At 44.2% G+C, this 27,681-nt stretch overlaps 1 protein-coding gene across 5 annotated transcripts in view; it reads right to left on the minus strand.

Annotated features, from left to right (window-relative positions):
• Nucleotides 1–27,681, minus strand: part of adgrv1 (adhesion G protein-coupled receptor V1) — an 892,784-nt gene that overhangs the window by 738,347 nt on the left and 126,756 nt on the right. For all 5 annotated transcript variants that reach the window (XM_070885047.1, XM_070885038.1, XM_070885028.1 and 2 more), the window contains one exon: nt 2,337–2,463. In XM_070885047.1, coding sequence (XP_070741148.1) covers nt 2,337–2,463 — 127 coding nt within the window. The remainder of the gene's footprint in view (nt 1–2,336; nt 2,464–27,681) is intronic.

Genomic DNA, 27,681 nt, shown 5'->3' on the forward strand with positions numbered 1-27,681 from the left:
GCAGTCTGACAATTTAAACACCGTGGAGAGTTCGAGAGAAGTGGTGGTGAGTTAGAGCTGGGTATCATCAGTGTATATGTGGAAATTGACGCTGTGTTTTCGGATGATGTTGCCAAGGAGCAGCATGTAGATGAGAAATAGGAGGGGGCCAAGGACAGATCCTACAGAGATAACGATGCAGGAGCAGGAAGAGAATTAAAGTTGAACATATTAATTAACTCCCCCCAAAATCCTGGGTAAAGGTGAGCCCGGACCAGAAAAATAGGGTATATTTATATTCTATTTTGTACCACTGTGGCATTATTTGGTTTCTTTTATCCTTTGTATTCCAGATATTTTTGACTTCCATATTTCAGACTAATCTCATCGATGAGCTTTAGTTCCCTCTGCCCTTGAGAGTGTTGTCACTTGTTCTGAATATCTAGGCAATGGTGTTGGAGTTTCTCGTGTGCCCATGCACGAAGAACCCTTTTTTAAGATTGCTTTAGCTATTGATTCTATCCCACAGCTCCATATGATCCTCCTTGTTTCAAACGATAGCAGAACAACATTATATTGGACCTTACTTTTTGCTCTAACTGCCAAACAAATTTATTGGGACCAATTTTAATTTCTAGCGGTGGAGGAAAACTGGCTATTAAGGATCAGCCGTCCTCTATACATCCCGCCCAATATTCCTTTCATTGAAGTCAACCTGCAATCGCCCAGGGGGAAATTTACATACATTAAATAGAAAATTAACAAGCGAATAATGCAATAATATAGCAAGTTTTATTTATATAGCGCCTTTAACGTAGTAAAACGTCCCAAGGCGCTTCACAGCAGTGTTACATGACAAAGCAGATAAATTTGACACCAAGCCACGAGAAAAAATTACGGCAGATAATAACAGATACAGCTTCAGTAGCAGTTACCTTTACTAGCTCCTCCTTACAATAGAAAATACTAATTTCCAATTCTATACAAGACTACCTTTTAATTAGCCTTTATAAACAGTTACAGAAGTATCTGAGCAGCTGGTGCGCTTCAAAGATTTTAAACAGATCTGCCTCAAAGATTATAAAGAAGCCTTATCCCTCTTCAGAAATCCTAGATTCACTAAGATTTGAAAAGAACAAGGCTAGTAAATCTCTTTAATCCAAATCAGGATGGTGTGTGACTTGGAGGGGAACTTGCAGGGGGCGGTGCTCCAATGATCCTGCTCCTTGTCCTTCTAGGTGGTAAAGGTTGAAGGTTTGGGAGGTGCTGTTGCAGAAGTCTTGGCGAGTTATTGCACTGCAGCCACGGTGCACGGGTGGTGGAGGGAGTGAATGTTTAAGGTGCTGGATGGGGTGCCAATTAAGTGGGCTGCTTTGTCCTGGATGATGTCAACTGTCGAGTCTGGAGTGTTGTTGGAGCTGCGCTCATCCAGACAAGTGGAGAGTATTTTATCACACTCCTGGCTTGTGCCTTGTCGATGGTGGAAAGGCTTTGGGGAGTCAGGAGATGAGTCACTCACCACAGAAGACCCAGCCTCTGACCTGCACTTGTAGCCACAGTATTTTATGTGGCTGATCCAGTTAAGTTTCTGGGCAATGCATCATTTATGTCACAGCCACATATATGGACGCCTGTACATGAGCTTCCAATCTTGAGAAACTACTGTTACAGCAATTCTTGATCAGTGAGGACACGGAAAAAGAAATAAGTGGCAGCAGGAACGCTGCAATTGGCTGCTCAAAGGAAATTCAGTCAGGATTCCCTCTCCTGAGTGTTATCCAGTGACCGCTAGATGTGTGCATTTGTGGCAATCAGATAAGGACAGAAATAGACTCGGTTATGTTGGCTTGTCATCAAATAGCATTCTGCCATTCACTGTGAAGGTTCACACAAAAATAACAGCCATTGGACTAATGTAACAGAACACATCTGAAACCTGTGGAAATGTATCCTAGCAAGGAGTTCACCCCTTCAGCAAAGGAAGAAAGAAGGCAAGAATTCTTTATATCTGCAAATTATCAAATGTTGATATGTTTCCTATATTATGTGCTGGTTATAGCCAGTCCTGTTCGAAACAAGTTTGGTTATAAATGCATTTTCAGTTCCTCGCTATTCTGCGTAATAGAATTCCACTTTGTTTTGAGTCCCGTCTCCATTCGGTGGTAAAATGAAACCTCCCAGTGAGGTCACAATATTAGGGAATTTGTGTGCTTTTAAAGCTAGAAAAATCAAACAAATTGATAATCCAGGGTATATAAAAAATAATTCACGGAGAAACAAGTAAAGTTGCATTTTGTTCACAATTTTCTACAAAAAAGTTCAAAAATTAACTTTCAACACCATCCATCCAGACTTACATAAACAAAATATGGTCCTCTTGTCTGTGGGGAGAATTCGAATACTCCACCTGGGTCATCATTTTGTAAAATAATTATCTCTCTACTTGTAAATCCTGATTTCACAATCTGATTTTCAGGGTTAGTTCTGCAAATGAAATAGAAAGGCAAAAACTACAAATGTCACAGTTTCACAGAAAACAATTATATACATTCAAATAACGGTAAACTATTTACAAACCACATGCATCCTGGCTCAAACAGAGATACCGATGGTCACTGCAGCAAGTAAGTAGGCAGCGGTGAATGAATACCGTTATGGAGCAACAGGCCCCAGCACATTAATACAGCAAGGAGGCAACAATTAAATCATCAGCAGGCACCAGTGAGTTAAATGGAGAAGTGGGCAACAGTGAATCAATAAATTCACCAAGCAGCAGGAACACCAGCATATCAGTAAATGAATGGAGCGGGGATGCAGGAACAAATGAATAAATGAATGGAGCAATGATAGTTGTTAATGACTGGAATTATGTTTATAACCAAAATATGTAGTTCGGGACCTGGAATATCAGGTCCTCATCGAAACACCTGCAAACTCATCCCTTTTTGGTGTGGAAGCAAGTCATCCTCGATACGAGGGACCGCCTAAGAAGAAACTATTTAGCTGAAGTATTTGGTAACTACTTCCAGTTTTAAATCTTCAATTGAATAATGTGTATTTTTTTTTAAATGCCAGAATCTCATCCAGCCACAAAGTTCACAGAAACTATGTTTTTAGAGCAAAGCAAAATCAAGAGGTGAATTTTCTTCACCAGTACACAGGCAAGCATGCTCACATAAAATGCCATTAGCACATTAAAAAAACAAGTTAAAGGCGGTATTAAATAATACACAAAGGAACTTTATGAAAACAGATCAAATTAAACCTACACACAGATAGAATTATTACCATGGGAATGTTTCTTTAATTTAGAAATAAATATAAAACTCTGACACGTTACAATGGAGAAAATAACATCTACTATCCTGCAAGACCCATTACATAATTTGAATCACTGTTCAAGGTATACACCATAATTTTTTCTTTTGTCACTTCACTGCCATTGTGTTAAATCAGCACAAGCTGACATCCAACATCAGGAACAACTTGCATTAAAGAGAGAGATCTGGGGGCTAAATTGGATAAGGCCCGAAAAAGTGGGTGAGGATTGCCCATGCCTGTTGAGAGTAGTGCAGGCAGCACGAGAAATGTGTTCCTTTGTTAAATTTGTTAAAGGAGAGGTGCTTTGTTACAGAAGTACCACATTGTGACTGGAGCTGGAGCAATGTCTTAACCTCGATTCTCCGATGCAACACAGAAAGGCCTTGGTGCAGGGGGCCTATAGGAGGATACAGGTCCTCCTGGGGCAGGAGGCCGTCGAGACACAGTGTGTGAAGGCAGTGGGAGGAGATTGCTGAATCGATCAGTGCCAACAGTGTTGCCCCAGGATTTGGATCCAGTGCCAGAAGAGTTTAATGACCTCATACGAGTGGTGAAAATGAATGAATGCATCTTCAAATTGCCATATCCCACCAACTGCAGCACTAGCCACACACACTGCTTAATGCACCACACCCCATTGTTCACCTACCAACAATCTCTAGTAATCACGACTCAATACCTCACAATTATAGCTTCACCTCACCCTCACACACTTACCATTGGGGCAGGCCTCACACCCACATCTCACACTTTGCACACAATGCTAGCTATTCAACCATGACAGGCACATCACCCAAACACATTGCACCACACTCATTGACACACCTCCCTTTCTCTTGCAGCCAAGGTGGCTCACAACCAGCGTGAGCAGGAACAGGCTGGGAGGGTGGGGGGGGGTGGGGGGGAAGCACGGCTGCAGAACCTGTCTCAGCTGGAGGAGACTATGCCGGAGATCATTGGAGGGACGTGGCAATCAGCGAGGCTAAAAGCATTGATGAGGACGGTATGCTCATACCGAATCTTTCTTCTCACATCCCACTTCCTGCAATATCTTCTCACATAAACTGCTTTAAGCATGCACAGCTTGCTTTCCCCCGCTCCCCTCACCACAACCCGACCCTTGTGCATTTCTCCTTTCAGATACTCAAGAACTGCCACCAGCCCAGCCTGTGCAGCAAGAAGTAGAGGAGAGTGATGGAGAAGAGACACCGTCACTCGATCTGACACTTCCAGGCACCAGCGCAGAAAATGGCACTGCGCAAATTTTAGAGGGCAGTATAAAGGCAGGATCTGCACATGGTGAGTCACTGGCATGTGTGGGCTGCAGCCAGGCCAGGGAGAGAGAGTAGTGCAGGTGACAGCTTCCCGGAGGACAAGGTTGCATACGATTCTTCTGCACAGGATTCAGATGAGGAACTCGATGGGGTGCGCTTCAATAGAAGGGTGATGGGCATGCACACAGAAATGCTAGGTGCAATGGCAGGCCTGCCAGAAAGTCTCTTGTCACTGTCAAGGAACATGGAGGAGTCTGGCTCCAACATTGCACGGGGCTTTGCTCGGAGCTTGGTTGGAGCCCACAATTTTCAGGATGGAAGTAGTGGGAAACTCCATTAGAGCATTTGTGGACCCATCCATAATGCTTTGTGTGATGGGCAATGTCGCAGCTTCCATTGCAGCACAGGCAGAAGTGACCCAACGTCTGAGTGCTGCAGTGGAAGCTCAGACTTCTCTCATGCAGGCTCAGCTTGCTGCCACGCAAGATCAGACTGCTGCCGTCATGGCTGGGTTTACGAGTGTGGAAAGGGGTTTGCAGGGCCCAACAACGGTCCATCAATCTATCCTCCAACAGATGGTTAGGAATGTTGAGGAGTGTGTCAGTGGCTACATGGAGCATTGACCTGCTGACAGGATGACAGCTTTCTTAATTCCACCACTGCCACTCCACCAGTGCCTTTGCAGTTGCAGTTGCCGGTCAGCCAGCCAGCCCAGACTGCTGCCCATGCCAAGGTGGTGTAGTCTACAGCCCAGAGCTGCTTGAGGTCATCCTGCAAGGCGATCTGCAGTGCTCCCCACAAATGTCAGCAACCTTCCACCAGCCATGCTGAAGCCACTGGGGTAGCACTGCATCGGATCACTAGAAGAGGCAAAGGAACATGAAAGGCAGACACTAAGGGAATGCACAAGGGCGATGAGTTGACATTGTCATGTATTATTGGAATTAAACATTTATAAATTATGTTTAGAATGTTTGTTTTGTGGTGGCTTTCATTTTAGTATTGTGCCCCTGTGATGTTCCGTGACAGAGGGATAGTAAGGTGGTGAAGTGTTGAGCAACAGGGATCTGTTTTTTTTTCCAGGGGAACCGGAGTCTGGTGATGCGCTCAAAGACAGCATGGAACGGCAATTTACAGGGTGCCTCCTCCCTTCCTCCTCCTGAGGTGGTCGCAGAACTCGTGTTGGCAAGAGCTGATTCCTCATGATGGCCAAGTTGTAGAGGATGCATTAGACCACCGCTCGTCCCAAGCAGTCAACGCAGCAGAACTGATGCTTCAGCGCCCGATAGTCTGCTTGTGGCAGCATGGCTGTAATTATATGATTGCTGGCCACGAGTGTTGGGGTTGTGGAGGGGAGTCATCAGCTAGATGTTGAGCAGATACCCCTGGTTTCCAAGCTGCCACCCTCAGTTTCAATGTGGTGGCTGGAAGATTACTGGCACAAGATGAAGGCATCATGACTGCTGCCAAGATACCGGGCATCATAATGAGCATGACGTGGGCACACATCAATCGCACATTAAGGGAATGGGAGCCTTTGCAGCTATGGTACATCTCAGTATTGATATGTGGCTCCCACAAAGCCATGTGCGTGCAGTTGATGGCACCCTGCACCATGGGGAAGCCCGATATCCTGGCAAAGTCATTTGTGCACTCCTCCTGCTTCTCTATTTTTAGAGAGAAAACAATGAAGTCCCTTTTCTTAGATTACAGAGCTACTGTGACCTCCTGGATGCAGCAATGGATGGCGAACTGCGAGATGTTAGCTATGTCTCCATTCCAGCCTGGGAGGATCCGCTGGGGAAATAATTCAAGGCCACAGTCACCTTGAGTGCCAGTCGTTGTTGCCCTGCTCTGAGGCTGCAGGTTTGGTTCTGGGGGTGGCAGAGTTCTGTGACCACCTCCTTGGTGAAGCAAAGCCACCAAATACACTGCTCCTGGCTTAGGTGCAGGTAGGAGAAGTGCTCCCTGAAGACCCCAAGTGAGTAAGGCCTCCTGCTGAGAGCCATCCTACCCCTCTTCCTCTTCCTTCTGTGAGTAGCTCGTCTTTGCTACCTCTGCTCCATCTCTCCGTCATGCTGCAGCGTGAGGGGGACTGCAAGTAGAGCCCCATGACTGGGAGCAAGTATTGTGAGCAAAAGCCCTCGGAACCAATACCTTGCCAATGTCCCTGCACACTTTAACATCTTTATAAATGTCTTCCAGCAAGCCAGTATTCATATAGACTCTACAAGTGAAAGAATCAACTTGCCTTTAAGTTGGATGTCTCCCTTTAAATAGCACTGGTGAGGGTGTCCCTCGTGCAGCTGAACGCCTGTTCAACTGTGCGTGTTTAGGAGTGGCCGTTGTTTGAAACGGCGACATCCAAAATGGCAGGTCGTGCATCAAATCAGTGTTACGTGCTGACTGACGACACAATCTGCCAACTCTGAATACTGCCGGTGTACACATGTCCCACCCATGCTGTTGCTCTCACCAAGATGGCGACCAGCGCAGGCTGCGCCAGAGGTGGGTGGAAGTGAGGCAGCCGCCATTTTTTTCCAAAACCGGCTGTAACTGTCAGCGCTAAAGTGCCAATTTTCACAGACAAGTTTTATTGAGCGCTTTTCACAACCTCAATTCCAAATTTATGTAGAAACAGAGAAATGTCTCAAGGCACTTAAAAATAAAAAAGAATAGATACTGAACCATGGTGGAGAGTTAAAGTGGGTGACAAAACCTTGATCAAAAAGATGAGTTTTATGTCCTTTAAAATTGCACATGGAAGAGGAAGGGTTTAGGGAGAGAGCTCCAGAGATTGAGGTAACGGCAGCTAAAGGGTCTGTCACCTAAAGTGTAAAGGGAATGGGGAATGCATAGAAGATCAGAATTGGAGGACTGAGTGCATGGGAGGAGGAGGTTAGATGCATAGAGTGCAGCAAGGTTATAAGAGGGAGTAGGGAGTAGATCAACAGGATAGGTGATGGGTGAGTGAGATCCAATGAGAGGCTGGATATGGGCAGTTGAATTTTGAATGAGTTGGACTTTATGGAGGGAGACCAGCAAGGGGGATGTTGGAAAAATCAGCCTGAAACTTCCACAGACCTTGGCAAGGGTATGGAAGTGCAGCTGAGTGGACGTGTACCCATTGCTTTGGCCTCCCTATGACTCCATCCCAAATCCGGGGGACAGGGTCATTTCGAGTTGGGCACCTGTAGAGGCAAAACAGTGATGCCAAAGAGGAACAAATTTTGTGTGTTAGGGGTCCAGGTGTAAAAGATTAGTGGAAGGGGTATGAATTTGATTAATTGACTGCCGCGCCTGATTGTGCGTCTGCTATTTCATTTAGCAAGGCAACACACCAAAAGACAATGCACAAAAATTACTCCAATATTCCAACTATTCTAAAGGAATTGGATTGACATTTTAAAAAGAAATCTTGAACTTCACTCTACCATCATGCTTGATTGAATTCCACTTTTATAGTTCTCTCCTACTCACTGATTACTCCAGGATGGTATGTTGCCTCCCTGGTGCAAGGGTCAAGGATGTTTCGGAGCGGGTGCAGGACATTTTGAAAGGGGAGGGTGAACAGCCAGTTGTCGTGGTGCATATAGGTATCAACGATAGAGATAAAAAAAAACAGGATGAGGTCCTACAAGCTGAATTTAGGGAGCTAGGAGCTAAATTAAAAAGTAGGACCTCAAAGGTAGTAATCTCAGGATTGCTACCAGTGTCACGTGCTAGTCAGAGTAGGAATCGCAGGATAGCTCAGATGAATACGTGGCTTGAGGAGTGGTGCAGAACGAAGGGATTCAAATTCCTGGGACATTGGAACCGGTTCTGGGGGAGGTGGGACCAGTACAAACCGGATGGTCTGCACCTGGACAGGACCGAAAGCAATGTCCTAGGGAGAGTGTTTGCGAGTGCTGTTGGGGAGGGGTTAAACTAATATGGCAGGGGGATGGGAACCTGTGCAGGGCGACAGAGGGAAGTAAAATAGAGGCAGAAGCAAAAGATAGAAAGAAGAAAAGTAAAAGTGGAGGACAGAGAAACCCAAGGCAAAAAGCAAAAAGGGCCACATTGCAGCAAAATTCGAAAAGGGCAAAGTGTGTTAACAGGTCAAGCTTGAAAGCTCTGTGCCTCAATGTGAGGAGTATTCATAATAAGGTGGACAAATCAACTGAACAGGCAGCAATTAATGAATATGATATAATTGGCATCACGGAGACATGGATCCAGGGTGACCAAGGCTGGGAACTCAACATCCAGGAGTGTTCAACATTCAGGAAGGAGAGACAGAAAGGAAAAGGAGGTGGGGTAGCATTGCTGGTTAAAGAGGAAATTAACCCAATAGTAAGAAAGGACATTAGCTTGGATGATGTGGAATCTGTATGTGTGGAGCTGCGGAATACCAAAGGGCAGAAAACGTTAGTGAGAGTTGTGTACAGACTACCAAACAGTAGCAGTGAGGTTGGGGACAGCATCAAACAAGAAATTAGGGATGCGTGCAATAAAGGTACAGCAGTTATCATGGGCGACTTTAATCTACATATAGATTGGGCTAATCAAACTGGTAGCAATACGGAGGATTTCCTGGAGTGTATTAGGGATGGTTTTCTGGACCAATATGTCGAGGAACCAACTAGAGGGCTGACCATTCTAGACTGGGTGATGTGTATTGAGAAAGGACTAAGTAGCAATCTTATTGTGCGAGGCCCCTTGGAGAAGAGTGACCATAATATGATAGAATTCTTTATTAAGATGGAGAGTGGCACAGTCATTTCAGAGACTAGGGTCCTGAACTTAAAGAAAGGTAACTTCGATGGTATGAAAAGTGAATTGGCTAGAATAGACTGGCAAATGATACTTAGAGGGTTGATGGTGGATAGGCAATGGCAAACATTTAAAGATCACATGGATGAACTTCAACAATTGTACATCCCTGTCTGGAGTAAAAATAAAACGGGGAAGGTGGCTCAACCGTGGCTAACAAGGGAAATTAAGGATAGTGTTAAATCTAAGGAAGAGGCATACAAATTGGCCAGAAAAAGCAGCAAACCTGAGGACTGGGAGAAATTTAGAATTCAGCAGAGGATTTAGTTAGGAGGGGGAAAATAGAGTATGAGAGGAAGCTTGCTGGCAACATAAAAACTGACTGCAAAAGCTTCTATAGATATGTGAAGAGAAAAAGATTAGTGAAGATAAACGTAGGTCCCTTGCAGTCAGGTTCAGGTGAATCTATAATGGGGAACAAAGAAATGGCACACCAATTGAACAAATACTTTGGTTCTGTCTTCACGAAGGAAGACACAAATAACCATCCGGAAGTACTAGGCAACCGAGGGTCTAGTGAGAAGGAGGAACTGAAGGATATCCTTATTAGGCGGGAAATTTGTTGGGGATATTGATCGGATTGAAGGCCGATAAATCCCCGGGACATGATAGTCTGCATTCCAGAGTACTTAAGGAAGTGGCCCTAGAAATAGTGGATGCATTGGTGATCATTTACAAACAGTCTATCGACTCTGGATCAGTTCCTATGCACTGGAAGGTAGCTAATGTAACACCACTTTTTAAAAAAGGAGGAAGAGAGAAAATGGGTAGTTATCGACCGGTTAGCCTGACATCAGTAGTGGGGAAAATGTTGGAATCAATTATTAAAGATGAAATAACAACGCATTTGGAAAGCAGTGACAGGATTGGTCCAATTCAACATGGATTTATGAAAGGGAAATAATGCCTGACAAATCTTCTGGAATTTTTTGAGGATGTAACTAGTAGAGTGGACAAGGGAGAACCAGTGGATGTGGTGTATTTAGACTTTCAAAAGGATTATAACAAGGTCCCACACAAGAGATTGGTGTGCAAAATTAAAGTACATGGTATTGGGGGTAATGTACTGATGTGGATAGAGAACTGGTTGGCAGACAGGAAGCAGAGAGTCGGGATAAACAAGTCCATTTCAGAATGGCAGGCAGTGACTAGTGGGGTGCCGCAGGGCTCAGTGCTGGGACCCCAGCTATTTACAATATACATTAATGATTTAGATGAAGGAATTAAATGTAATATCTCCAAGTTTGCAGATGACACTAAACTGGGTGGCGGTGTGAACTGTGAGGAGGACGCTAAGAGGCTGCAGGGTGACTTGGACAGGTTAGGTGAGTGGGCAAATGCATGGCGGATGCAGTATAATGTGGATAAATGTGAGGTTATCCACTTTGGTGGCAAAAACATGAAGGCAGAATATAATCTGAATGGCGGCAGATTAGGAAAAGGGGAGGTGCAATGAGACCTGGGTATCATGGTACATCAGTCATTGAAAGTTGGCATGCAGATACAGCAGGCGCTGAAGAAGGCAAATGGTATGTTGGCCTTCATAGCTAGGGGTTTTGAATAGAGGAGCAGGGAGGTCTTACTGCAGTTGTACAGGGCCATGGTGAGGCCTCACCTGGAATATTGTGTTCAGTTTTGATCTCCTCTTCTGAGGAAGGACGTTCTTGCCATTGAGGAAGTGCAGCGAAGGTTCACCAGACTGATTCCCGGGATGGCTGGACTGACATATGAGGAGAGACTGGATCGACTGGACCTTTATACACTGGAGTTTAAAAGGATGAGAGGGGATCTTATAGAAACATATAAAATTCTGACGAGACTGGACAGGTTAGATTCAGGAAGAATGTTCCCGATGTTGGGGAAGTCCAGAACCAGAGGACACAGTCTAAGGATAAGGGGTAAGCCATTTAGGACTGAGATGAGGAGAAACTTCTTCACTCAAAGAGTTGGTAACCTGTGGAATTCTCTACCGCAGAGAGTTGTTGATGCCAGTTCGTTGGATATATTCAAGAGGGAGTTAGATGTGGTCCTTACAGCTAAAGGGATCAAGGGGTATGGAGAGAAAGCAGGAAAGGGGTACTGATGTGAATGATTAGCCATGATCTTATTGAATGGTGGTGCAGGCTCAAAGGCCCGAATGGCCAACTCCTGCACCTGTTTTCTATGTTATTATGTTAATGATTTTGATTGTTAATGTGGAGAAATATGCCTAAGTCAAAGCTACTACATCATAGCTACCCATGTGCAGACCCAAGTTTTGCTTTCTATCCGTTGCCCGTCTCTTGATCCTACTCATGCCCACTATTTAGTTCATATCTCCTTTCCTCTTCCTGGTCTCTATCATTCCAACACTCCCAGTCTAACTGCCATGGCTCTCCCAGCGCAACCATGTGAGTTGTCCACTTTCCAGTCCCAGTGCATAGCTCATGTGCCGTGCTCCCAAAGGGTCAACTTCTCCAAGTTCTTACCTATTCCCCTTTCTTGTCACCATACCATCTCCAAATGCCAGTAACATACATAGTAACATAGTATTACATAAGAACATAAGAAGTAGGAGCAGGAGTAGGCCATAGGGCCCCTCGAGTCTGCTCCGCCATTCAATAAGATCATGGCTGATCTGATCATGGGCTCAGCTGCACTTCCCCACCCACTCCCCATAACCCCTTATCGTTTAAGAAACTGTCTATTTCTGTCTTAAATTTATTCAATGTCCCAGCTTCCACAGCTCTTTGAGGCAGCGAATTCCTCAGATGTACAACCCTCGAAGAGAAAAAATTTCTCCTCATCTCAGTTTTAAATGGGTGGCCCCTTATTCTAACATCATGCCCTCTAGTTCTAGTCTCCCCCATCAGTGGAAACATCCTCTCTGCATCCACCTTGTCAAGCCCCCTCATAATCTTCTACGTTTCGATAAGATCACCTCTCATTCTTCTGAATTCCAATGAGTGGAGGCCCAACCTACTCAACCTTTCCTCATCAGTCAACCCCCTCATCCCCGGAATCAACCTAGTGAACCTTTTCTGAACTGCCTCCAAAGCAAGTATATCCTTTCGTAAATATGGAAACCAAATTTGCACACAATATTCCAGGTGTGGCCTCATCAATACCTTATATAGCTGTAGCAACACTTCCCTGCTTTTATACTCCATCCCCTTTGCAATAAAGGCCAAGATACCATTGGCCTTCCTGATCACTTGCTGTACCTTCATACTATCCTTTTGCGTTTCATGCACAAGTACACCCAGGTCCCGCTGTACTGTGGCACTCTGCAATCTTTCTCCATTTAAATAATAACTTGCTCTTTGATTTTTTTCTGTCAAAGAGCATGATCTCACACTTTTCAACATTATACTCCATCTGCCAAATTGTTTCCCACTCACTCAGCCTGTCTATGTCCTTTTGCAGATTTTTTGAGTCTTCCTCACACATTGCTTTTCCTCTCACTATTCTTTCTATACATTTAATCTCTTCTGTCTGCAAATTGCTGAGTAATTATTACCTGTATGTTCTCATTTCAATTTTAAAATGAACAACTTTATAACCTTCAAATTAGTAACTTTATGAACATCCCCAAATGTTCTCTCACTTCAACTGCTACTTCCTCCTTATTAGTTAGAAGGCTCACCTGCTGTTTCAGAAAAGATTCTTGAAGTGCTTCAATAAACTCTCCCATGCACAGAGATTGACCCCACTGTAAGTTTCAGCTATTTCAGGAAGATTAAAATTGTAGACACTTCACATCCAACAGAAACTGATTTTGTATTTGACCTTTGCAAGCAACAGACCTTCATTCCATCATTCCGAGTTGGATTCAAACTCAGGTCCCAAAACTAGTATGCCAACCCACTGTGTCCCCTAGTTCCTTGATAGGTCAATTTTAACTAGCCAACTCTGCAGAATAAAATCGCATATTTATGGCTTCGGGTAAATCATGCTAATAGTTGTTCCTGCATGCAAAAATCTGAAATTTTAAGTTTGCATTCTCAAATCATAATCAATCTATAGACATCAAGGCAACAAACAATTTTATATGGTGACCAACATGGCATTAGCCCATGACAATTTTCAACTCTACAAAAGTCTCAATGGTGTGATCTACGCCACATTGATTTCAATAGCAATAATGACAGTTGGTAGTACTGTATTTTCTATACCATTTGATTAATGTTAGAAAATTAGTCTCCATTTAAACATATATACGAGGCAAAATGCAAAAGGGCAATGCAAAGGAGGTTACCAGGAATAAAATTGTGGCAAGCAAACAAGGCTTCTTCAGAATCCTAGTAATATTGTTTTCTTATTTAATTGTTAATGAACATCCAAAATAACAACCAAATAAAGACAGCAGCCATGGGAGCAGCTTTGTTATGTTAATTAACTACCTTGCATAAATAACCTAAAGCATTCTTGATTTCAATCATGCTGCATGCAAACAGATGACGTGTATGCTAATACTGTACTCATGAAACGTCATACAAAGTAGATGAGAATCATAACGTTTTGAGCAAAATCTGAACACCACAAATCACTCTACTTACCCAAAATATACCACAAATCTTTCTGTCTCTACCCTGTAGACAGAGTGGTAGAGAATATGAATGTTGTTTTTCAGAAGTTTCAGAAGATAGGATAAAAGAGAGGGTTTTTTCATCTGCAACATCGCATAACATGCACATTATGAAAATACTACTTTCACTTATGGCAAATGAATTCAAAGGGTTTGGTATTTCCCAATGAACTAGTGTGGCTCCGTGACCAATCAGTATGTCAAGGTCTATTCATGACACGATGCCAAGATAGGTCCCACAAAGAGGATTATTGTCAATCACTGCACACACGAAGTGGGCAAACTAGAGCAGCTGAGCAAATTTTATTTCAGAGGTTTAACAATAACATATTGTTCTTGTATCTGGAAACCCTCATTGTAAAGTTATCCTAGCCTGTGTTTGAAACATATGCTTATTCGTTGAAATGCACCATTTTTATATGCAGCCAGGAAAATCAATCCACAAATTGTGAAGTTTCTCCCTATGGGCCCAAATTTGCCCCGTTTTCTTTAGATGAACTTGATTTTTCTGGAGTATCTTAAAAATCCCTATTCTGCACATTTAATTTGTGCCAGTGTAAGTGAGTTAGTTAGGATTTTATTTAGTTTTCTTTATTTTTCAAAAGGGAGCGTTACCAGCCACCTACGCCCGTTTTAATATAGAAACAAAGAAACATAGAAAATAGGTGCAGGAGTAGGCCATTCGACCCTCCGAGCCTGCACCACCATTCACAAAGATCATGGCTGATCATTCACCTCAGTAGCCCTTTCCTGCTTTCTATCCATACCCCTTGATCCCTTTAGCCATAAGGGCCATATCTAACTCCCTTTTGAATATATACAATGAACTGGCATCAACAACTCTCTGCGGTAGAGAATTTCACAGATTAACTCTCTGAGTGAAGAAGTTTCTCCTCATCTCAATCCTAAATGGCTTACCCCCTTATCCTTAGACTGTGACCCCTGGTTCTGGATTTCCCCAACATCGCGAACATTCTTCCTGCATCTAACCTGTCCAGTCCCGACAGAATTTTATTTGTTTCTATGAGATCCCCTCTCATTCTTCTAAACTCCAATGAATACAGGCCCAGTCGATCCAGTCTCTCCTCATATGTCAGTCCTGCCATCCCGGGAATCAGTTTGGTGAACCTTCGCTGCACTCCCTCAATAGCAAGAACGCCCTACCTCAGATTAGACCAAAACTGAACACAATATTCTAGGTGAGACCTCACCATGGCCCTGTACAACTGCAGTAAGACCTCGCTGCTCCTCTACTCAAAACCCCTAGCTATGAAGGCTAACATACAATTTGCCTTCTTCACCGCCTGCTGTACCTGCATGCCAACTTTCAATGACTGATGTACCATGACACCCAGGTCTCGTTGCACCTCCCCTTTTCCTAATCTGCCGCCATTCAGATAATATTCTGCCTTCGTGTTTTTGCCACCAAAGTGGATAACCACACATTTATCCACATTATACTGCATCTGCCATGCATTTGCCCACTCACCTAACCTGTCCAAGTCACCCTGCAGCCTCTTAGCGTCCTCCTCACAGTTCACACCGCCACCCAGCTTAGTGTCATCTGCAAACTTGGAGATATTACACTCAATTCCTTCGTCCAAATCATTAATGTATATTGTAAATAGCTGGGGTCCCAGCACTGAGCCCTGCGGCACCCCACTAGTCACTGCCTGCCATTCTGAAAAGGACACGTTTATCCCAACTCTCTGCTTCCTGTCTGCCAACCAGTTCTCTATCCACATCAGTACATTACCCCCAATACCATGTGCTTTAATTTTACACACCAATCTCTTGTGTGGGCCCTTGTCAAAAGCCTTTTGAAAGTCCAAATACACCACATCCACTGGTTCTCCCTACTAGTTACATCCTCAAAAAATTCCAGAAGATTTGTCAAGCATGATTTCCCTTTCATAAATCCATGCTGACTTGGACCGATCCTGTCATTGCTTTCCAAATGCGCTGCTATTTCATCTTTAATAAGTGATTCTAACATTTTCCCCACTACTGATGTCAGGCTAACCGGTCTATAATTACCCATTTTCTCTCTCTCACCTTTTTTAAACAATTTCCTGACGAATAAGGATTTCCTTCAGTTCCTCCTTCTCACTAGACCCTCGGTCCCCTAGTAGTTCTGGAAAGTTATTTGTGTCTTCCTTCGCGAAGACAGAACCAAAGTGTTTGTTCAATTGGTCTGCCATTTCTTTGTTCCCCATTATAAATTCACCTGATTCTGACTGCAAGGGACCTACGTTTGTCTTCACTAATCATTTTTCTCGTCACATATCTATAGAAGCTTTTGCAGTCACTTTTTATGTTGCCAGCAAGCTTCCTCTCATACTCTATTTTCCCCCTCCTAATTAAACCCTTTGTCCTCCTCTGCGGAAATCTAAATTTCTCCCAGTCCTCAGGTTTGCTGCTTTTTCTGGCCAATTTATATGCCTCTTCCTTGGATTTAACACTATCCTTAATTTCCCTTGTTAGCCACGGTTGAGCCACCTTCCCCGTTTTATTTTTACTCCAGAGAGGGATGTACAATTGCTGAAGTTCATCCATGTGATCTTTAAATGTTTGCCACTGCCTATCCACCGTCAACCCTTTAAGTATCATTCGCCAGTCTATTCTAGCCAATTCACATCTCATACCATCGAAGTTACCTTTCTTTAAGTTCAGGACCCTAGTCTCTGAAATAACTGTGTCACTCTCCATTTTAATAAAGAATTCTACCATATTATGGTCACTCTTTCCCAAGGGACCTCGCACAACAAGATTGCTAATTAGTCCTTTCTTATTACACATCACCCAGTCTAGGATGGCCAGCCCTCTAGTTGGTTCCTCGACATATTGGTCTAGAAAACCATCCCGAATACACTCCAGGAAATCCTCCTCCACCGTATTGCTACCAGTTTGGTTAGCCCAATCTATATGTAGATTGATAACTGCTGTACCTTTATTGCACGCATCCCTAATTTCTTGTTTGATGCTGCCCCCAACCTCAATACTGCTGTTCGGTGGTCTGTACACAACTCCCACTAGCGTTTTCTGCCCTTTGGTATTCCGCAGCTCCACCCATACAGATTCCACATCATCCAAGCTAATGTACTTCCTTACTATTGCGTTAATTTCCTCTTTAACCACCAACGATACCCCACCTCCTTTTCCTTTCTGTCTATCCTTTCTGAATGTTGAATACCTCTGGATGTTGAGTTCCCAGCCTTGGTCACCCAGGAGCCATGTCTCCGTGATGCCAATTATATCATATTCGTTAATTGCTGCCTGCGCAGTTAGTTCGTCCACCTTATTACGAATACTCCTCACATTGAGGCACAGAGGCTTCAGGCTTGTCTTTTTAACACACTTTGCCCCTTTAAAATTTTGCTGTAATGTGGCCTTTTTGATTTTTGCTTTGGGTTTCTCTGCCCTCCACTTTTACTTTTCTTCGTTCTATCTTTTGCTTCTGCCCCCAGTCTACTTCCTATCCCCCTGCCATATTAGTTTAACCCCTCCGCAACAGCACTTGCAAACACTCCCCCTTGGATATTGGTTCTGGTCCTGCCCAGGTGCAGACCGTCTGGTTTGTACTGGTCCCACCTCCCCCAGAACCGGTTCCAATGTCCCAGGAATTTGAATCTCTCCATTCTGCACCATTCCTCAAGCCACGTATTCATCTGAGCTATCTTGACTCTGATTGTACTTTTAAGCCAGTTTGGACAGCTAATAGTTGCTCCAAACTAACTTAAGCCAGCATATGCGGCCAAAACCCTTGCGGAGAGTTAAGAAATCAGCGCAGGTAGGTACTTAATGATGTGACTAAAGAATGTGAATAGGATCAAACAGCTATACAGAACTGACAAACTTCGCAAAGTTAATTTACTATACAATAGAAGCATTCAAGGATTCAAGGAAGCTTAAACTACAAAAATAAAAGAAGTAAACAGACAAAACGTATTTACATAATTTTTTCAAAATATCTAATTAAAAAATAGAAGTATCTCCTGCTCGTAGAAAAGTATTTTCATCAACAGGGTTAAGGAAAGTCTTTAATAAGCTCATTAAAATTACTGGCTACACAGTTATCACACCTTCCCTTCCCCCCCCACCTCTCCTCTCTCCTCCTCCCCAGATCAAAACTCTCCTCTTTCCCCCACCCCACCACATCAAAACTCTCCCCCCGCCCCCCCGGATCAAAACTCTCCTCCCCCCTCCACCCCCAGATCAAAATTCTCCTCTCTCCTCCCCCTGGATCAAAACTCCCCCGCACCGATCAAAAGTCTCCCCGCACCAACCTGTTTCTTGTAGCCCCTCAGCACGAGAAGGCAGCGGCCGGCCTGTGCAGCAGGCCACTCGGTCCGGGATAGGGTAGGACGCATTGGGTCCCATCACAATCATGGGAGGAGCTACTGCGCATGCGGACAGCTGCCGGTACTCTTTTAGGTGCAGGGCCCTAGCTCCACCCCCCAATGGACTCGTCACGCCAAGCCCCAGGAGAGTCAGCAGAGGGGCCAGAATCCCGGAACATCTTTTTGCCGCTGTTTGGATCGTAGGAAGTTGGCGCATCTCATGTGAGTGCACCAAAAAAAGAGGAGGACCAAATTTGGGCCCAATGTGTGGTGACTCCTTGCACTGAATTAGGAATTGTCGCCTTTTCTCGCAGTGAATATAAATGTAAAAGTAAAACTGTTTTTTCCCCAAAGGAAGAATTGCATTTTCTTGTGGTTTTAGAAGTGGACTCTTAGGTGATGCTGACTTTTAATTGGTTGTGTGTGCCATGCAAACTTAATTTAGCAGTGCCACCTACTTGTTGCTCTGTTCAAAATGTATAACTATTATTGTTGAAAATGTACATTAATAAATGCCGAATATGCATTTACTAATAAGATTTTATCACACTACAATGCTACACTGGCTGAACTGGCAATGCTGCAGCAATCGTGCACTATCATTCGGAGACAGGGAGTGGCAGTAGCTGGCAGCTATCAAGTTATGGTGCAGTCTGGAAATTGCATTCTAATACCCAAACAACAATAGATACACACTCTGCTCTACAGCCAATTCATTCCCTATGCTTTGAAAGTATAGGCAGAAGTACTGCTTTGCCAAAACATTAAAAAATACTTTACCTAAGTTTAAAAAGTGTTCAGGAACTCCAATGCACTACTCTGTGCAGTGTCAAGCCTGCGCCTTCGAAAAGATGTTAAGCTACTGGGTTCCAGAGTCTGGTTGGGACCCGATTCAAACGTTGGAGACGTGAATTTTCCTTTTCCCACCCAGAAGGGTCAGGTGGAAATTGTGCATGCCGCCCTGAATTCACAATGACCCTGGCCCAGTTTCCTGGGTCGGTGGTGTCATTATATATGCACGGCAGGCTCCCAGTGGGATTTCCGCCAGCAAGCAGAAGCCTGCCGGTGACTCCGAGACAAGTGGAAGACAGGAAAATGGGACGGCTTGCTACCTCTACCGTATTGTGGCGGGCGGGGTTGGGGAAAGAAAATCCATTTTGGGTCAAGGCAGCAGCAACTGTTCTTACTGCCAGATTTTGATTCCATTTACAATATTTTTGTGTGTGATTTAAGGTGTGATAGTGCAAGAAAACCCAGGCCACACTAATTTTTATGTGACTGCAAAGCAGTTTAAAACTGATATTCACTCTCAAATTTTCCTTATAGAATACGAGTCGCAGCAATCTCAGATGATTGCTTAAAAACTAGCTTTGGAAGGTGTCCATGCCCAATCATAAAATAACTCTTGGCAGGCTGATCAAAGAGTTCATTGTGTTAATGGCAATTCAGCTATCTGGAGCTTTGTATCAAAATAAAATTACATGGATGCTAACTGGAGAAGGGAAAAATGTATTAAATGTAATCTTATCACTAAAACTTTTGTCTGTTTTTTAAAAAACTTTTCTATATTTTCACATCACAACCTACACTCTCTTCCACACCTGCATCCACTATAACCTCTTTGATAAGTCAGATACAGTCGTCTAGCCAGAAGAGTGCTCTCCTGTTGCTGTCGGTGCCAGCAGATGCATGTGAGCCATGTAGGGAAGGACCTGCTACCTGAATTGAGACCGAAATACTGACTTCAAGTACTTGTGCTGCAGCAACAGACATTTTTTCTACAATTAGTTCCACTTTTTTTTTAAACTTCAATTAATGATTATTTAGTTGGCAGCAGCACTTCACACACAAAATGTTTTGTTGGTCTGTATGAGGCAGCTGTGAGTATTTCAGGCACACAGCTTCCTGGCTGCCAAAACGCATGGCTGCCTATTCTTCCAACAGCAAGCCTATTCTGTATTTAATGTTGTCATTGAAGGCAGTGCGAGAGGCGCCAGCTGCAAAAAGCACTTTTAGTGATACACAGCACCGTAGCAGCACTGTCTCTTTTATATTGCCAATTTGCTGCCAACAGCAGATTCTGCCGGCAAACTGGTAATGTAACTGCTGTAGAAGAATGTCACTTAGGACTAACTGGAGTCTGCATGAGTTCAGTTTTACTTTGGTATCCAAACTAATGTTAGCCACCTTATTATTAAAGGATCATCTATGTGATCATATCAAGGTGAACAATGTAGTGAATATTATAACAAACAAACACAATTTCAGGAGTTTTACAACAAATGACAATATATCTTATTTTTATAACTTAATGGAAGTAAGGTGTCTTTCACAACCTCTAAATCTAATTAACTGCTGAAATTTAAGCAATTGTAAAATAGGGCCTTGATATTTTCAGCATTATGCATTTATATACCAATCTCGTATAATACAATGTTTTACAATAACTTGGACTGCAGCAAGGATGGTGTACAACAAGACGGGCTGAGCAAAGACCAGAGGGACAATTTTATGAATGCAAACTCCGGGCGAGAAACTGTATCCACTGGGAGCAGCTACTCAAGAAATCACAAATATGGTCCCCACATTTTTATGTCGATATGGACAGAAAGATCTGGACTGCATGTTTGAAATTTCCTAATCTGCACTCCTGGCAGACAGGACCTCATATCAAGACACACACATGAAACTGGTGGGGTCTTTCTTTAAATACAGAGATTAAGGTCCAATGACATCATCAGGCTCCAACTGTAATTTTAAGTTGTGGACTGAGTTGTAGCAGTTGTGTCCTTTCCCACCAGGTGAAGATAGCTGGAAGAGGAGCTGTGGCCTTAAGAGGCCCAAACAGGTAAGTTTTTTCAGTTTCCTTGTGGGACCAGCAGGAATGCTGCTCCACATCCCACAAGGAAAGTTTAGGGCTCCCCGCCCGAGGTTCACCTCTTCCCGATTGCGAAACGCCCTCCTCGTGACTTACCCAAGTGCCGGTGACCATTCCTTTGGTCCTAGAAGCAGCCTCCTGGCATCCGAAATTACGCTCCTGATGGTCAGCCAGCTGCCGCTTACACCCAGTTTGGGCAGATAACTAACCTGGGGCATGCAGCTGAGGTCCGGGCGTTTAAAATGCCCGGGCTTCATGCAGCCACAGTTAGGGGGACTTGGCACTTGCCTCGCCCTCACCCACCCGATTCCTGTTCTGAGTTAAAATTAAGCCTATCAGCTGTTGAAAAGTTCGGTCTACTGGACTGCCACTGAGATAGGAGAGCTGATTTAGCAGTGTAAGTGCCTGGGCCAGCTCCAAGACTACGAATTAAAGTGGAGCCTCTATATAAACAGTTGCAGATTACATTAATACATTTGATTTGGCTGGATAGGGTTTGTCCAGTTTACCTGATTGTACAAACAAATCACACCTCTATCAATAAATCACACCGCACTAATTAACACTATAAAATTTTGGTTCAGTAAACATAGCTATTTATTGAATAATGGCTTCAATACTTGGGGAGAGGAGCAAGATCGAGAAAACAATAGTGGTAGGGGATTCGATATAGGGGAACAGACAGACGTTTCTGAGGATGCAGACGTGACTCCAGGATGGTATGTTGCTTCCCTGGTGCCAGGGTCAAGGATGTCACTGAGCGGCTGCAGGACATTGAGGGAGGAGGGTGAACAGTCAGAGATCGTGGTCCATATCGGTATCCAACGACATAGGTAGAAAGAGGGATATGGTCCTGCAGGCAGATTTTAAGGAGCTAGGAAAGAGATTAAAAAGCAGGAGCAAAATACTGCGGGGATACTGGAATCTGAAATAAAAACAGAAAATGCTGGAAATCTCAGCACAGATGCTGCCTGACCCGCTGATATTTCCAACATTTTCTGGTTTGATTAAGAAGTACGACCTCAAAGGTAGTAATCTTCGGACTGCTCCCAGTGCCACGAGCTAATGAGTACAAAAAAAGGAGAGATGGTGTAGGAGAGTGGACTTTGGATTTCTGGGACATTGGGACCAGTTCTGGGGGAGGTGGGACCTGTACAGGCCGGACGGGTTGCACCTCAACAGAGCCGGGACCAATGTTCTTGACGGTGCGGTATGCCAGTGCTGTCGGGGAGGGTTTAAACTAATTTGGCAGGGGCTGGGCACCAGGGTATAGTATTACAAAGGAGAAACAAGGTGCATAAAGGATTGGGAGAGACAGATACCACAAGAGTAAGAACGGTATTAGGTGGGGTCAGACTGAGAGAGAATACAAGGTGGTATATGATAGGCTGACAATGCCTGTGTGTGAATGCACAAAGTGTGGCAAATAAGGTTGGTGAGCTGCAGATGGAAACAGATACGTGGGAATGTGATGTTGTGGCTATATGGGAGACCTGGCCAGGGGCCATATAGAAAGGGGAAATTTTGGCCCCGAGTGTTCAGGAAAGATAGGGAAGGAAAAAAGGTCGGGTGGCAGTATTGGTTAAGGAGAATATTATAATGCTGGTGGGAGATGATGTCCTGGAGGGGTCAAGGACAGAAACTATTTGGTTAGAGTTGAGAAACAATAGAGGTGCCATTACACTACTCGGTGTATTCTATAGGCTGCCAACTAGTGGGAAGGATATAGAGGAGTAAATTTTCCGGGAAAGTACAGAGAGAAGCAAGAACGGTAGAGTTGTGATCATGGGGGATTTCAACTATCCTAATATAGACTGGGATAGTAATAGTGTAAAGGGCAGTGAGGGGAAAACAATTTCTGAAGTGCATTCAGGAGAACTTTCTTGATCAGTACATTTCTGGCCCAATGAGTTGAGTCAAGTAGAGCAAGGGTCAGTAGGGGAACATTTCGAGTACAGTGATCACAATATCATAAGGCTTAGACTAGCTATGGAAAAAGACAGGGAGCAATCTAGAGTAGACATACTTAATTGGAGGAAAGCCAATTTCAGTGGGTTGAGAATGGATCTGGCCCGGATAAAATGTAATCAAAGATTGGCAGGCAAAACTATAATCGAACAGTGGGCTGCCTTTAAAGAGGAGATGGTTCGGGTACAGTCGAGGTACATTCCTAGGAGGGGGAAAGGTAGGGCGACAAAAGCCAGAGCTCCCTGGATGACGAAAGAGATAGAAAGTAAGATTAAGCAGAAAATCATCATCATCATAGTCAGTCCCTCGGAATCGAGGAAGACTTGCTTCCACTCTTAACATGAGTTCTTAGGTGGCTGTACAGTCCAATATGAGAACCACAGACTTTGTCACAGATGGGACAGATAGTCGTTGAGGGAAGGGGTGGGTGGGACTGGTTTGCTGCACGCTCTTTCCGCTGCCTGCGCTTGATTTCTGCAAGCTCTCGACAATGAAACTCGAGATGCTCAGCGCTCTCCCGGATGCACTTCCTCCACTTAGGGCAGTCTTTGGCCAGGGTCTCCCAGGTGTCAGTGGGGATGTTGCACTTTATCAGGAAAGCTTTGAGGGTGTCCTTGTAACGTTTCCGCTGTCCACCTTTGGCTCATTCACCGTGAAGGAGTTAGAAACATAGAAACATAGAAAATAGGTGCAGGAGTAGGCCATTCAGCCCTTCTAGCCTGCACCGCCATTCAATGAGTTCATGGCTGAACATGCAACTTCAGTACCCCCTTCCTGCTTTCTCGCCATACCCCTTGATCCCCCGAGTAGTAAGGACTTCATCTAACTCCCTTTTGAATATATTTAGTGAATTGGCCTCAACTACTTTCTGTGGTAGAGAATTCCACAGGTTCACCACTCTCTGGGTGAAGAAGTTTCTCCTCATCTCGGTCCTAAATGGCTTACCCCTTATCCTCAGACTGTGACCCCTGGTTCTGGACTTCCCCAACATTGGGAACATTCTTCCTGCATCTAACCTGTCTAAACCCGTCAGAATTTTAAATGTTTCTATGAGGTCCCCTCTCATTCTTCTGAACTCCAGTGAATACAAGCCCAGTTGATCCAGTCTTTCTTGATAGGTCAGTCCCACCATCCCGGGAATCAGTCTGGTGAATCTTCGCTGCACTCCCTCAATAGCAAGAATGTCCTTCCTCAAGTTAGGAGACCAAAACTGTACACAATACTCCAGGTGTGGCCTCACCAAGGCCCTGTACAACTGTAGCAACACCTCCCTGCCCCTGTACTCAAATCCCCTCGCTATGAAGGCCAACATGCCATTTGCTTTCTTAACCGCCTGCTGTATCTGCATGCCAACCTTCAATGACTGATGTACCATGGCACCCAGGTCTCATTGCAACTCCCCTTTTCCTAATCTGTCACCATTCAGATAATAGTCTGTCTCTCTGTTTTTACCACCAAAGTGGATAACCTCACATTTATCCACATTATACTTCATCTGCCATGCATTTGCCCACTCACCTAACCTATCCAAGTCACTCTGCAGCCTCATAGCATCCTCCTCACAGCTCACACTGCCACCCAACTTAGTGTCATCCGCAAATTTGGAGATACTACATTTAATCCCCTCGTCTAAATCATTAATGTACAATGTAAACAGCTGGGGCCCCAGCACAGAACCTTGCGGTACCCCACTAGTCACTGCCTGCCATTCTGAAAAGTACCCATTTACTCCTACTCTTTGCTTCCTGTCTGACAACCAGTTCTCAATCCACGTCAACACACTACCCCCAATCCCATGTGCTTTAACTTTGCACATTAATCTCTTGTGTGGGACTTTGTCGAAAGCCTTCTGAAAGTCCAAATATACCACATCAACTGGTTCTCCCTTGTCCACTTTACTGGAAACATCCTCAAATAAATTCCAGAAGATTTGTCAAGCATGATTTCCTTTTCACAAATCCATGCTGACTTGGACCTATCATGTCACCATTTTCCAAATGCACTGCTATGACATCCTTAATAATTGATTCCATCATTTTACCCACTACTGAGGTCAGGTTGACCGGTCTATAATTCCCGGTTTTCTCTCTCCCTCCTTTTTTAAAAAGTGGGGTTACATTGGCTACCCTCCACTCGATAGGAACAGATCCAGAGTCAATGGAATGTTGGAAAATGACTGTCAATGCATCCGCTATTTCCAAGGCCACCTCCTTAAGTACTCTGGGATACAGTCCATCAGGCCCTGGGGATTTATCGGCCTTCAATCCCATCAATTTCCCCAACACAATTTCCCGACTAATAAAGATTTCCCTCAGTTCCTCCTCCTTACTAGACCCTCTGACCCCTTTTATATCCGGAAGGTTGTTGGTGTCCTCCTTAGTGAATACCGAACCAAAGTACTCGTTCAATTGGTCTGCCATTTCTTTGTTCCCCGTTATGACTTCCCCTGATTCTGACTGCAGGGGACCTACGTTTGTTTTTACTAACCTTTTTCTCTTTACATACCTATTGAAACTTTTGCAATCCGCCTTAATGTTCCCTGCAAGCTTCTTCTCGTGCTCCATTTTCCCTGCCCTAATCAATCCCTTTGTCCTCCTCTGCTAAGTTCTAAATTTCTCCCAGTCCCCGGGTTCGCTGCCCCGAGTTCCGAGTAGAGCGCTTGCTTTTGGAGTCTGGCATGTGAACTACGTGGCCTGCCCAGCTGAGCTGATCAAGTGTGGTCAGTGCTTTAATTCTGGGGATGTTGTCCTGGTCGAGAACGCTAACGTTGGTGCTCCTGTCCTCCCAGGGATTTGTAGGATCTTGCGGAGATATCCTAAATGGTATTTCTCCAGCGACTTGAGGTGTCTACTGTACATGGTCCATGTTTCTGAGCCATACAGGAGGGTGGGTATTACTACAGCCCTGTAGACCATGAGCTTGGTGACAGTTTTGAGGGCCTGGTCTTCAAACACTCTTTTCCTCAGGCGACTGGAGGCGGTGTTGGATCTCGTCATCAATGCCTGATCTTGTTGATAGGAGGCTCCCGAGATAGGGGAAGTGGTCCACATTGTCCAGGGCCGCGCCGAACAAGCAGAAAAAGAGCGCTTATGACAGATGTCAGATTGAGAATACAAGTGAGAATCAGGCTGAATATAGAAAGTTCAGAGGGAAAGTGAAAAAGGAAATATGAGAGTCAAAGAGAGAGTACGAGAATAGATTGACAGCTAACATAAAAGGGAATTCAAAAGTCTTCTATAGGCATATAAATAGTAAACGCGTAGTAAGAAGAGGGATGGGGCTGATTAGGGACCAAAATATAAACCCACGCATGGAGGCAAGGGGCATGTCTGAGGTACTAAATGCGTACTTTGCATCAGTCTTTACCAAGCGAAAAGATACTGCCAAAGTCACAGTGAAAGATGAGGTAGTTGAGATACTGGATGGGATAAAAATTGATAAGAAGGAGGTACTAGAAAGGCTGGGTGTACTTAAAGCAGATAAGTCACCAGGACCGGATGGGATGTATCCAAGGATGCTGGGGGAAGTGAAGGTGGAAATTGCAGAGGTACTGGCCATAATCTTCCAATCCTCCTTGGATACGGGGCTGGTGCCAGAGGACTGGGGAACTTCAAATGTTACACCCGTGTCCAAAAAAGGTGGTGCAGGCTCAAAGAGCCGAATGGCCTACTCCTGCAACTATTTTCTATGTTTCTATGTATCTAATTAAGGAAAGGCAGCACGGATTTGTTAAAGCAAATCATGCTTAACAAATTTGATTGAGGTTTTTGATGAGGAAACAGAGAGGGTTGATGAGGGCAATGCAATTGACATAGTGTACATGGACTTCCAAAAGGCATTTAATAAAGTCCCACATAATGGGCTTGCCAGCAAAGTTGAAGCCCATGGAATAAAAGGGACAGTGGTAGCATGGATACAAAATTGGCCAAGTGACAGGAAATAGAGAGTAGTGGTGACGGTTATTTTCGGACTGGAGGAAGGTATACAGTGGTGTTCCCCAGGGATCGGTACTAGGACCACTGCTTTTCTTGATATATATTAATGACTTGGTCTTGGGTGCACAGGGCACAATTTCAAAATTTGCAGATGATACAAAACTTGGAAGTATAGTGAACAGTGAGGAGAATAGTGATAGACTTCAAGAAGACATAGACAGGCTGGTGAAATGGGCAGACATGTGTCAGATGAAATTTAATGGAGCAAAGTGCGAAGTGATTCAGGAGAGGCAATATAAACGAAAGGGTACAATTCTAAAGGGAGTGCATGAACAGAGAGACCTAGGGGTATATGTGCACAAATCGTTGAAGGTGGCAGGGCAGGTTGAGAAAGCAGTTAAAAAAGCATACGGGATACTGGGCTTTATAAATAGAGGCATAGAGTACAAAAGCAAGAAAGTTATGATGAACCTTTATTAAACACGGCCTCAACTAGAGTATTGTGTCCAATTCTGGGCACTGCAAGTTAGGAAGGATATGAAGACCTTAGAGAGGGTGCAGAAATGATTTACAAGAATGATTCCAGGATTGAGGGACTTCAGTT

The sequence above is a fragment of the Pristiophorus japonicus genome, chromosome 1, assembly GCF_044704955.1.
Source record: "Pristiophorus japonicus isolate sPriJap1 chromosome 1, sPriJap1.hap1, whole genome shotgun sequence".
In the NCBI taxonomy this organism is placed as follows: domain Eukaryota; kingdom Metazoa; phylum Chordata; class Chondrichthyes; family Pristiophoridae; genus Pristiophorus; species Pristiophorus japonicus.